This window comes from Galleria mellonella, unplaced genomic scaffold, assembly GCF_026898425.1.
Source record: "Galleria mellonella isolate WM207_F2 unplaced genomic scaffold, CSIRO_AGI_GalMel_v1 utg714, whole genome shotgun sequence".
NCBI classification, from domain to species: domain Eukaryota; kingdom Metazoa; phylum Arthropoda; class Insecta; order Lepidoptera; family Pyralidae; genus Galleria; species Galleria mellonella.
Window position 1 is genome coordinate 323569 of NW_026442142.1, and position 12829 is coordinate 336397.

Here is a 12829-nt window from a genome sequence, read left to right on the forward strand (position 1 = left end):
AGGGCCTTCCTTATTACTACTAAAAGCGATTTGTTCCAGGCTATTAATTTTGGTCGGGGCACGATGAAATTCTGTCTGATTTATAAATAGATATGGAGATATAATACAATAATGTAAATAATAATAATAATAACAATAACTTTACGTTTGCTGGAAGAGAACTCGTTCAGTAGAAAGACTTTCTACATTTGATTACCTAAGTCATAATTGTACGTATAACTAGCTGAGCCCGCGAACTTCGTACCGCCTAACAGTCGATTCTTTACATTTTTAGCTTTTTTAATACTTATTCTGCAATTCGGAGCGCCGGCCGTCAATAATTTTAATTTAATTTAATTTTAATATTATGTTTAAAAATAAAAATTATAAAACACGCCGTGCTACGTCACTCGTTTGTTTTTCCTTCCCGGAACCTCTCCACTGACACTTGAACTTTATGGTATGGTATTAAAGTTCAAATTGACTTCTAAGTATTATTACGAATCGTTTGTATGGGAGTATATAAAATATTTGTTTAAAGACTATATCAGGCAATTTTTAAAATTTTTCTCTCCGTAAAAACTAGCCTCGTACTTTAAGGAATATTCTAAAAAAAGAATTAACGAAAACGGTTCAGCTGTTCTCGAGATTTACGCTTAGTAACGCATGCAACAATTAATTTTTATATTATAGAATATTAGTGTATATAATAAAGTATTAAATAAATATATAAATATACATAAGTGATAAGTGCTAACTGGTCGTTGAGAATCTATGTAATGTCTCAGTGGTAACGATAGTATTTTGTCGAGCAGGTGGTGGGGCGGCAGGCAGTGCGCCGCCACCCACTTCAGCGGGGGCCCTGAATGCGGCGATCAGCTCCAACTACCCTGGCCTCAGCATCAGCTCCATCGTGCCGTTGCCGCCCATAGTTAACGGTCAGAGCTAACACCAGTATAAATTACTTCTTAGAAAATAAATAAAAAATAAAACTAGTTGCATTGTGATAATTAGAATTAACCGCTTCACTATTTTAATTAGTTTTTTAAAGGTTCGAATTTTAAATATACTTTTTTTTATGTATGCTTAAGTTATGATTACCACAACCTGGGTATAACGTTTCAAAAAAGATCCATTAGCTCAAGTGTTAAGTTTGGCAATACATCTCATCGTTTTCAGGATATCGAAGTAAATTTGTTGTTATGTTTAAACTGGTCTATTATCTATTTCTTTTCCAATTATTTAATGATGTATAAAGTTAGGAGTTTATTTTATATATATATATATATATATATATATTGTGTGATGGCTGTGGTGTGCAGGTCCAACGCTGTCGAACCCTAACGATTGCCAGGTGAGCCCGTGGAGCGGCTGGAGCCGCTGCAGCGTCTCCTGCGGCGTCGGCTACCAGGAGCAGGCGCGCACGCTCATTGTGAGTACCAACGTACAACACCCACACAAATACACACACACACACGTCCGTACTCGCACGCATACACACACACAAACTTACATACACACACATATACAAAATTATAAACTCTCTCACACATACACACACAAACACGCATACACACATACACACGCACACGCACACACACACACACACACACACACACACACACACACACACACACACGCACGCGCACGCGCACGCGCACACGCACACGCACACGCACACGCACACGCACACGGACACGCACACGCACACGCGCACACACACACACACACACACACACACACACACACACACACACACACACACACACACACACACACACACACACACACTCGCACGCATGCATTCACACATATGAAATTCCAGGTGTATGCAAACTATGAAAAATATATCCCATAAATAACAATGGCCTCTAGATTTAAAGATAGAATTTTATCACAGTAACTGGTAAACGTAATAAAGGGTTTAGGATTACACGATATTATAGATTACCATTTGATACGATTCTCAAACAGCACACGTTCTACAATTCGTGCCATCAATTCTGGACACGACTGTCCTGCTTCGTACATCATACATTAATAAAACACACCTGCTTTATAAATTTAACATACAAATATAAAATTCCATTGCAGGTGTGTTTTCTGAAACTCCGCTATTGTATGTATCACATTTTTATTGTGACAAGAACAAAGCTATGTTTTGTATTAACGAGTAGGTGGAATGGTATTCAGTCTTGAATTTTAACATCTCATATTGTTTTGGATATTTTTTATAAGTCGTAAAGATAGAATTGACCTTCGATCAGAAATACCAACTAGATTAATATCTATCTATTTATAATGAATACAAGATTCTGGTACTGGTTTAATGCGCCGAGAATGGTTAGTGAACATAACCTCACAGTTAGTTAGTAATAGTTAACCTTAACCTTTTGAAATTAATACCAATAAGTTACTTAATATTATTATCGATTTTTGGTTCAGTTTATAAGGTCATATTTGGAAAAATACTTCGTCTATTAAACTCATAGTCAGATTAGTTATTAGATTCACCCGAGGCAGACTTTGTACAAAAGTCGATTGCTTGGGTACCTCTGTCCCATTCATGTTTCAACCGTGAAGCAGTTGTGTTTGCATGGCTGTGTTTCGGTTTGAAGGGTGGGATATGGCGTGAATTTACAGGGTACAGAGGAATAACACCTGAGTCCTCAGGAATGACAACGCATGGGAGTATCATGGGCGAAACAGTATACTCTGTTATGTCCATGGTACTGCTCATGTCTATAGGCGACGGTTACCACTTTCCATCAGGTGTGCCGTCAGCTTGTTTGCCATTCTAAGTTGTACAAAAAAAAATTTGTAAAAATAGCAAAAAAGTCACTAGTCATCGACTCGACGATCCATGTCCATATTTTTCAACTATGTTCTTTATTGGACTGTATTTTTTCTTGTATATTTTTTGCGATATATCTCCAATTTTGATGATACTTTTTTAAGAGAAAAGGTTTAATATTGCATGAAAAGATTGATGAATGTAGATAAAGCGAAAGAGGCTTGTTTGAATCGAAGCATTTGGCGTTCTATTGTTTCTGTCTACCCTAATGAGAGACAGGCGTGATAGATATGTATGTATGTATGTTTAATCTAGTCTTATTTCGTACTAATTTTGTCGAGACTGATGTTTTGAGTGAAACAAAATCCTAAATAAATTGAACAGTATCTATCCACTGATAGACATTGAATAGTGCAGTTTATTACAAAGATTCATATAACGTTTAGCTGTAGTACAAATTAAAATAATCATAACGTATGTAACGTAGCAAATAATAACCAGTATATCATACTGATAACGCCTTACAGTGATGTCGTAATACGCTCCATCCGGCCGCAGCACCGTAGATACGAGCGACCGTGATATATGTACCTGAAAATAATAGATTCACGTTATAATTATTACGTTACTTCACGTACTGAAAGTAAAAAAAATAGTAAAATGTATTTATTGCTTCATTAGCACTGACTCTGCTCAACGGTGTCATGAGCCAATATTCGGACTTGGGAACATTTACTTGTAAACTTGTCGAGTTTCTTTTTTTTGATGGATGAAAATGGTATGGTAACTCCGCCTGCGCTAACGGGACACGCTGGCGGAGCACCAGTGAAGGGTGATAGATGAGAATGAAAACAGGCCAGTTAGCCCATCATGATGAATTCATCAGGAATTAACCATGATAGTTTTCAGGGGGAACCGCGAGGAGGTCGACCTGGTTGGGTATATTGCTAGCAATGAGATTCTCAGTCTCCATTACTAACAATCCCTTTCCCCCCAAACTTGTCGAGTTAGAACTTGTTAGAATACATTATTTAGAAAGTGTCCAATAAACAATTTGTATATATTGTGATTGCGAAGAGAGCGAATTGGGAAACTCTCAAGCTCCCTTAGTTGGTAAATATAAAAAAATAATTATATTTCATAATACCTCTATATTATGTAGGTATTATATGTGCACTATTTATAACGTACTATTGTACGATCACAGGATATACATACATATATAGATAAGAAAACTACCAAAATCTACCATTTCGATTACTAAGTAAATCTAAACGGTGCACTTACACAACAAAAACATCGTGTTTTATTAGAAAAATATATTATCATGCAATTGCCAAGTCATTATATTCGAATTTAAATTCAAAATATCTTTATTCACGTAGGTCTATTCCAGACTCTTATGATATGTCAAATCTACCGTCAGTTCGGAATGATTTCGACATGAGAAGAACTGACAGGAAACTCGGCTCGTATTCTTTATGCAAATAAATTTTATACATGTTTACAATAATATAGATTCATTTTTAAATTCAAATTTGGGAGTATAGAGTGACCACCAGCGTATGCTGTTGCAAAAGCAAATAGTCTAATCAGTGTAGTGTAATTATTAAATTTACAATAGTACCCTGCACTTTGATTGTTTTGTTAAGAGAGGGACTGGCTGTGAACCAGCGCTGTGCAGCTGTTCACATTGCGCTGGGACACTCACAGCATCAGCTGAGCCGGTTCCTTTTGCCGAGTATGGGAAACTTTTTGTATATGTTATTTATATTTTATATTGTAATTGTATGGCAATAAATGTTTCTATTCTATTCTATTCTAAAGAAATAAAAATGTCTAATATTGATACAGTATGCTATAGGCACTAACTAAAATAATTGACTTGGTTCAACGTGACATTTCACAACTTTTTGTGACGTGCAACAACTGCTGTACGAACTTGTCACTTTTTTACACTTTATATTTTTGACGGGACAGATATTGATAGCACCTTGGGGATCCATTAATTAATATTTTATCTGTCCATCTAGTTGTAGTATTGTAATAATACATATACTAATAACACGGTCGCAGTGTCATTACACTCATAACTGTATCGAAATCAATATAATCACCCGCCTGATCGTAAATCACCAATTTACCAGAGGGAGACTGTACAAAAGTCGATTGCTTAGGTACCTCTGTCTCATTCGTGTTTCTACCGTGAAGCAGTTGTGTTTGCATGGCTGTGTTTCGGTTTGAAGGGTGGGATATGGCGTGAATTCACAGGGTACAGAGGAATAACACCTGAGTCCTCAGGAATGGCAACGCATGGGGGGTATCATGGGCGAAACAGCATACTCTGTTATGTCCATGGTACTGCTCATGTCTATAGGCGACGGTTACCACTTTCCATCAGGTGGGTCGTCAGCTTGTTTGCCATTCTAAGTTGTATAAAAAAAATCACAATATTTACTACACTGATTAGTAGGGGGAAAGGGATTGTTAGCAATGGAGTTTGACAGTCCTATTGCTAGCAATATGCCTTATTAGGTCGACCTTCTATCGGTTTCCCCTGGAAACCATCGTGAATCATTCTTGTTGAATTCGTCACGGTGGGCTAACTGACTTGCTTCATCCTCACCTATCATCCTTCTCTGGTGCCCCGCCGGTGTATACCGATAGCACGGGTGGGGTTACCATTCCATTATCATCCATTAAAAAAAACACTGATTAGTAATTCTTGTATTCAGTGGAAAGTCATGTCTAACTGTCATAAATTTGTTCGCCTGACACAATGATATTGTTCCACCATTATATATTATGCATGACGCGACCTCTGCCGGTAGTGGCCGTCTCTATAATTGTATATACTGTCACCCTGATTGACTCGGGGTCCAATTTCAATCGGGTTCAGGGTCTCAATCAATTCACTAACGTCGTTCTAATTTATCATAGGCAATGTCGCTGTATTGGAATTAATCAAATTATGTTTATTACACGTAGTGTCAGAGTATCACTGCTAGGTTTTTTTTTTGATGGGTGAAAATGGTATGGTACCCCCGCCTGCGCTAACGGGATACGCTGGCGGAGCACCAGTGAAGGGTGATAGATGAGAATGAAAACAGGCCAGTTAGCCTATCATGATGAATTCATCAGGAATTAAACATGATAGTTTCCAGGGTGAACCGCGAGGAGGTCGACCTGGTTGGGTATATTGCTAGCAATGGGATTCTCAGTCTACATTACTAACAATCCCTTTCCCCCCTCACTGCTAGGTTGTATCACTGTAGCGCGACCATCAAATGTAATGATTAATTTATATTAGGACATATCAATTTTCCTTAAATAACTCCCATGTATAGACATTCTTTATTTACATTTTTATTATATTAGTAATATACAAAGTAAAATAAGTTATAGCTGTCTCCATAATATGGCATGTTTTATGTCCAATTCAATAATTCTCTCTGTAGGGATGGTCAGCGCTCGCATCAATGTCAGGTAGTGTATGTGTGCCAAGTGCGAGTCGACGCGCGGCCAAGGGCGCGGCAATTACTCGGATGTATAGACAGACGGTGGTGCAAGCCGCTCGCCATCCATGTGTACCATCGTGAACATGGCGCAAGCCATTAAATCCCACACGCATCGCTATTTTAAGAATCAGTTTCATCTGCACCACTTGAGTTAATTGGTTTTATTTTAGTGACACTCTTAGTTGATTTATTTTTTAGGAATTTTATTTATTTTCAGGAAAACAATTTCTTTCAATGGATACGATTTACAAGTACGCGTTTGTAGATAATTTTTAAAATTAATAATGCTTTCCGTCGCAGTGTTTGTGTAGAACAAAGAATGAGAATAGGCGGATAAATAAATAAATAATAATAAATAATAATAATAATTTATTTCAAAATAAATGTTACATTTTAAATATAGGTAAAACTCTGCTCCCTAAATAGGTAAATCCTGTACTTTAGGATAAGCAGTGCTCTTCCCTATACGGCATAATGACACAAAATTATATATATAAAAAAAAATAAACAATACAAGTTAAGGTACTAATACAGTAATAATTTAATTTGCTCAATATAATATTTTGTAAATGAAATCTTGACTGTGTAATTTGTGAATGTATGGAATGGATGTATATATATATATATATATATATATATATATATATATATATATATATATATATATATAGTTATATATATGGATATGATATAGTTACTAATAAAAAACAAGTATTATTACAATATAAGCATTTAGTAATAATTTTATGTCTTTTTTATATGATTTAAAAAAAGTGTATATATAATCCAACAGTTTTAACGAAAAAAAAACTGACTATAATTGAGAATTATGTGTTCTACATTACATTCATTTGTTTGTGTTATATTCGATTGTAAACTTGTGGGTTGTAAAATTGTGTGATGACCAAGCACATAAAATTATGAAAACATAAATTAAAAAAAAAATGCCAAATTCATCATCATGTAAAATATGTTTATATATGTAATTTTAGTATGTATGTATATCAATAATTAGTAGAACCGCATTCGAGTATTCTGACGCTTCCCTATGGTTGACTGGGAGAGAATGCTTTTAGCATTAAGTCCGCCATGTACACATATATGTACTAATGAATAAATAAATAAAATCAAGTCAGTTATTTTCGCTAGTGTCTATGGAGGCACTTATTTAACAACTTTGACCGTATTAATATTAGACAGCTTTATTTCTATTATAATTACTTCGCAATTGAATGACTTGGTGAAGGCACTGCTGTGCCCCCTGACAAAATAAGATAATGTTCAAGATTTATTTGAAAACAGCACTGGTCGGATTCTCAGCTGAAACTAATTTACGAATTTAAACATAAACGACTATTCAAACATTTTTAATATCTTAATATTAAATCATTAAATCATCACATCAGCCTTTAATTGTCTACTGCTGAACATAAACCTCCTTGGGGGGTTTTACCAGTAGTTGCCACGCTTGGCAGGCGGGTTGCCAATCATAGTTAAGCTTTGGAGATATTTTAAGAGGAACGTTGCTGCTCATCCCTCGTCCTCCCTTAGTCGCTTTAACGACGCTCACGGGAAAAGAAGGGGTGGACTATTCTATGCCGGAACCGACACGGTGAAAAGTTTATTTATTTATTTTTCTTTAGAAATCTGTCCGATTCTGCAGTGTACTAGTCCTTTCCGCAACTGCAGTGTCCCCCCTTTCCTTTCCCACATAAATCCTGATATTTACCAATGTACCCTTTCTTTTTTCCTCAATCCTTTCCTCCGAACCGTAGGTGGCGGAAACTACCAACAAATGCATTTCCAAAGAGAGTTGACGTCAGGCAGGTGGCCGGTCGTAAAACTAAAAACCAAATCTTTTTGTAATATGGATAAGACCATATTACGCCGACCCCAAATAATTGGGATAAGGGTAGGAATATGATGATTTCTAGGAAAACATACAGCTAAATGACAATCAATACATAGTCAAATTATATCTGTATTTAAACATTTACGTAATTACACAATTGATAGGTTTTTATATATGCAAAAAAGAATATATAATTATTGTATTAAGTTTGGTATTGAATGAGAATGATTTATAATGTATCGTGTTCCAGTCACCGGCGGGGCCGGGCGGCGCGGCGTGTCCCACGCGGATGCACAGGCGTCGCCGGTGCATGCGACACTGCTGACCGCACTCTACGCCCGCCCAGTCCACTAGGTGACATACGTTTATAAACATTTGTCATACACGAAACAATTGTAATTATGTAGTAGGGGTGGCATTTCGACAACAAATAAAGAACGTAAAATACAGTAGTAAGCCCACGACCACTTTTACCAGAGGGAGACTTTGTACAAAAGTCGTTTGCTTGGCTACCTCTGTCACATTCTTGTTTCTATCGTAAAGCATGGCTGTGTTTCAGTTTTTAGGGTGAGATATTGAATGTAATGGCAGTGAATTTAAAGTGTACAGAGGTTCCTGAGTCCTCAAGAATGGCAACGCATGGGGGGTATCATGTGCGAAACAGTATACTCTGTTGTGTCCATGGTACTGCCCATGTCTATGGGCAGGTACCGTCAGGCGACGGTTACCACTTTCCATCAGGTGGGCTGTCAGCTTCATTGCCATACTAAGTTGCATAAAAAAACGAGTTTAAATTAAAATAGAAATACAAAATAAACTCAAGTCTTTCTATATAGGTAATAAATATACAAATTAATACGTAGAAATTAGAAATTAGTACGTTTATTGTTAGGTTTCGATACATTTTTTATTACTACTTACTGGCGACATTTTTTTTTACTTATTTTATTTTGCACATGCTGCATATTTACGTATATTTATTTAGTGGGAATATAACTTATTTAATGTTATTTTTTTTTTATTATTTCTCTTGTAGTGTTTCGAGCAGCATTTCGAAACATCGAGCCTTAAGGAATGATCGCCAGGTGAAGACAAAAATATCGTGGAGTTCTTGAAAATTTGCTTTCGTCTGCGACTAACCGTATGAATTGTATCAAATAGTAGTCGGAACGCATTACAAATGTAATTTTAATGATGAATTTATTCAATAGTACATTACATTAATAGATTTTTTATATCGTCTAAGAATTTTTAAGTACTAGTTAACCCTTCATTGCATAATGATGGAAATTTCCATCATGACATTGAAAGTCCAAAAATTATATAAAGCAACAAGTTTACTTAAAGTTGATCGTGTCTGGATACCTTTTTAATGTCCATCGCAGAAAAAAAAAACATAGCTGTCAAATTTATTTCTTTAACCATTTTTCCTTGAATTTTGAACATAAATTATATCACCTTGATTTATTTCACCAATAAAAAAAAATATGCAAAGAAGGGTTAAAATAAGTGATAATTTTAAGAACAAGCTCATTTGTGGCTCGTTCAATTTATCAAATAGGTTTAAAAATATTCCTTACACGCCACGTAGAAGTAGCGTGTAAAGTAATATTTAGACATGTCGTGATTATGTTAACTTTAATGAATTTTGACACTTAGTAGAACATTGAATTTATTCTGAATATATAATAAAACCATATGAGTTTATATAATTGTATGTTTCTAGTATAATTTAGACATTCCATCTTGATTACTTTAACGCAATGCCAAAGATAAATAAAATTATTGTAATTTGTCAATAAAGTAGCCTCGTAGACGTTACCTACAAGGAGACGTGTCCGATATATACAACTTAATGATGACAAACTATTTTGTAGCATGTTTTGTTATTGTAATAAAAAAAAATAAACTGCTCTATCGTTGTTTTACTACATTTGTTGCAGCCTTGAATTAGATCACGAGTTAAAATAACTAGTAGGTTGTGATGAAATAAAAAACTAGCGATACTAGGTAGCGAGGTGGCCGGGTGAGGTCACCGCGGTTCCGTCCATAAGGCAATATGGGACCACCAGCGTGGAAAACTACAAACAGCACGATATTCAGTTTACGTGACAGGCGTGCGATACATGTACTAAATGTGCCATTAACTAGTAGACGTTGCAGGAAATAACAACTTCAATTGTACTTTATTAACAATTTACAAAATACTTAATTATTCGTAGAGAAGTTAGAAAATGAACTGAATTATTTATTAAGAAAATAAAAAAAAAATATATGCGTGTTTTTGTCCAGCCTCGCTCCTGATCTTGCAGTAGACACCAGACAATTGTAGGGTAGGCGTCCCGCTCCCTCTCAGCTCCCTCACTCCTTAAATACGCCTATGGTATTCCGAGAAACGTGCATTTGTCGAATTAATTTATTAGTGTAAGTTTCGTAAGGTGCTTATGTTTTTTTAATGGATGAAAATGGAATGGTAACCTCGCCCGCGCTAATAGTATACGAGTACACTGACGGGGCACCAGTGAGGGATGAGAATGAAAAGTCATTAGTGACAGGTGAGAATGAAAAAACAGGTCAGTTAGCCCATCGTGATGAGTACACCTGGAATTCAGCACGACGGTTTCCAGGGGGGACCACGTGGAGGTCGACCTGAGTGGGTAGATTGCTAGCAATGGGATTTGTAGTCCGCATTGCTAACAATTGCTTCCCCCCTGAAAGGTGCTTATGTTAGACCTTCAAATCTCCCTTTAAATACTTCGCGTCACCGTGCATGAGTGATAAAACAATATCGAAACTGTCTATAAAATTTAACGAGCAGTGGAACATGTTTGCAGGTCCAAAGAGCTGCGTACATATCGGAATAGCATAATTCTAAATTTTTTATACAACTTAGAATGGCGAACAAGCTGACGGCGCACCAGATGGAAAGTGATAACCGTCGCCTATAGACATGAGCAGTACCATGGACATAACAGGCTGTTTCGCCCATGATACCCCCCATGCGTTGCCATTCCTGAGGACTCAGGTGTTATTCCTCTGTACTCAGTAAATTCACTGCCATATCCCACCCTTCAAACCGAAACACAGCCATGCAAACACAACTGCTTCACGGTTGAAACACGAATAGGACAGAGGTACCCAAGCAAACGACTTTTCTTCAACGTTTCCCTCTGGTGTCTAAAATAATTCTACTACGAGGTACATTTGCACTTGTTAGATTATGCGGATTTACATTTGTTTGCAACTACTTTTACAGTATCCATAAAGTGTGAAAAATTACTCCTAACTACAAGTTGTTCTATTACAAAACAAAATTCCCATGTTGGTAAGTATGAAGTAGCAAGCGAAAAGCTGTAATACAGCATTAGTTTTACAGAACATTATGAGACGTACAAAGACTTGTAAGTGTTATAATTTATTATTAATGCGTCCACGGGTGACACGAGCACTTACTATAATTATACGTATAGAAATCATTAGAGTAGTGGCCGCCAAACTGTTTTTTTGTGCAACTTAGAATGGCAAACAAGCTGACGGTCCACCTGATGGAAAGTGGTAACCGTCGCCTTTACACTTGAGCAGTACCATGGACATAACAGAGTATACCGTTTCGCCCATGATACCTCCCATGCGTTGTCATTCCTAAGAACTCAGGTGTTATTCCTCTGTACCTTGTAAATTCACGCCATCATTCATCATCATCATCATCATCATTTCAGCCATTATCCGTCCACTGCTGGACATAAACCTCCCCCATAGACTACCATAAAGAACGATCCTGAGCCACCTGCATCCACTGATTATTATGACTATGTACCTGAGTCGTCTAACAGGTCGTCACTGGGGGGAAAGGGATTGTTAGTAATGGAGACTGAGAATCCCATTGCTAGCAATATACCCAACCAGGTCGACCTCCTAGCGGTTCCCCCTGGAAACTAGCATGGTTAATTCCTGATGAATTCATCATGATGGGCTAACTGGCCTGTTTTCATTCTCAACTATCACCCTTCACTGGTGCTCCGCCAGCGTATCCCATTAGCGCAGGCGGGGTTACCATACCATTTTCACCCATTAAATAAAAACAGGTCGTCACTTAGGTACATAATTTTTATAGCGTCAATTAATTAAGTTATATGTACAATCCAACATAAATCGACTGAGCAGATTCATTTTTTTTTTAGTGGACATAATAAAATCAATTTTAGCCCTAGGAAAGAAAAGACATGAGGATGAGAAGACAATTAATCTGCTAGTCGCCTGAGGGCGTTTATTTTCCTCGAACACTTTGAGAAACTACAATAAATGCAATGTAATTTGTTGTCCTAGTGTTGTGGTGTTGTCATGTGGCGACACTCCCATGGGAGTAAGCGAGTGGTATCGTAATGACTAGCTAGCTAATGGCTGAGGACTGTCCGAAGCATATGCTCTTATTAGAATAAATCCCTGCTAATATTATGAAGTCCGTACGCCGGACGCCTTTACCGTGGGTGTCGTAAGAGGGGAGTAAGGACCAAAGACTTATTTATGGTGGGGAGATGGGCAGCAGCGTTCCTCTTAAAACACCACTAAAAGCCAAACCGCAGTTGCCAACCCGCTTGCCAAGCGTGGCAAGTAGTTGCCAGTAGTGGTAAAACTGTCTAACAGTCTATGTGGGAGGCTTATGTGGAACAGATAAAAGGATCACAA

At 37.0% G+C, this 12829-nt stretch overlaps 1 protein-coding gene across 2 annotated transcripts in view; it reads left to right on the plus strand.

The window, feature by feature from the left end:
- The window catches only part of LOC113523609 (spondin-1), a 49019-nt gene extending 38961 nt beyond the window's left edge, over positions 1-10058 (plus strand). For both annotated transcript variants that reach the window (XM_052900825.1, XM_052900826.1), the window contains exons 13-16: positions 795-917; positions 1302-1411; positions 8394-8497; positions 9180-10058. In XM_052900825.1, coding sequence (XP_052756785.1) covers positions 795-917; positions 1302-1411; positions 8394-8468 — 308 coding nt within the window. In that variant the 3' untranslated portion in view covers positions 8469-8497; positions 9180-10058. The remainder of the gene's footprint in view (positions 1-794; positions 918-1301; positions 1412-8393; positions 8498-9179) is intronic.
- The last annotated feature ends 2771 nt before the right edge of the window (positions 10059-12829 follow it).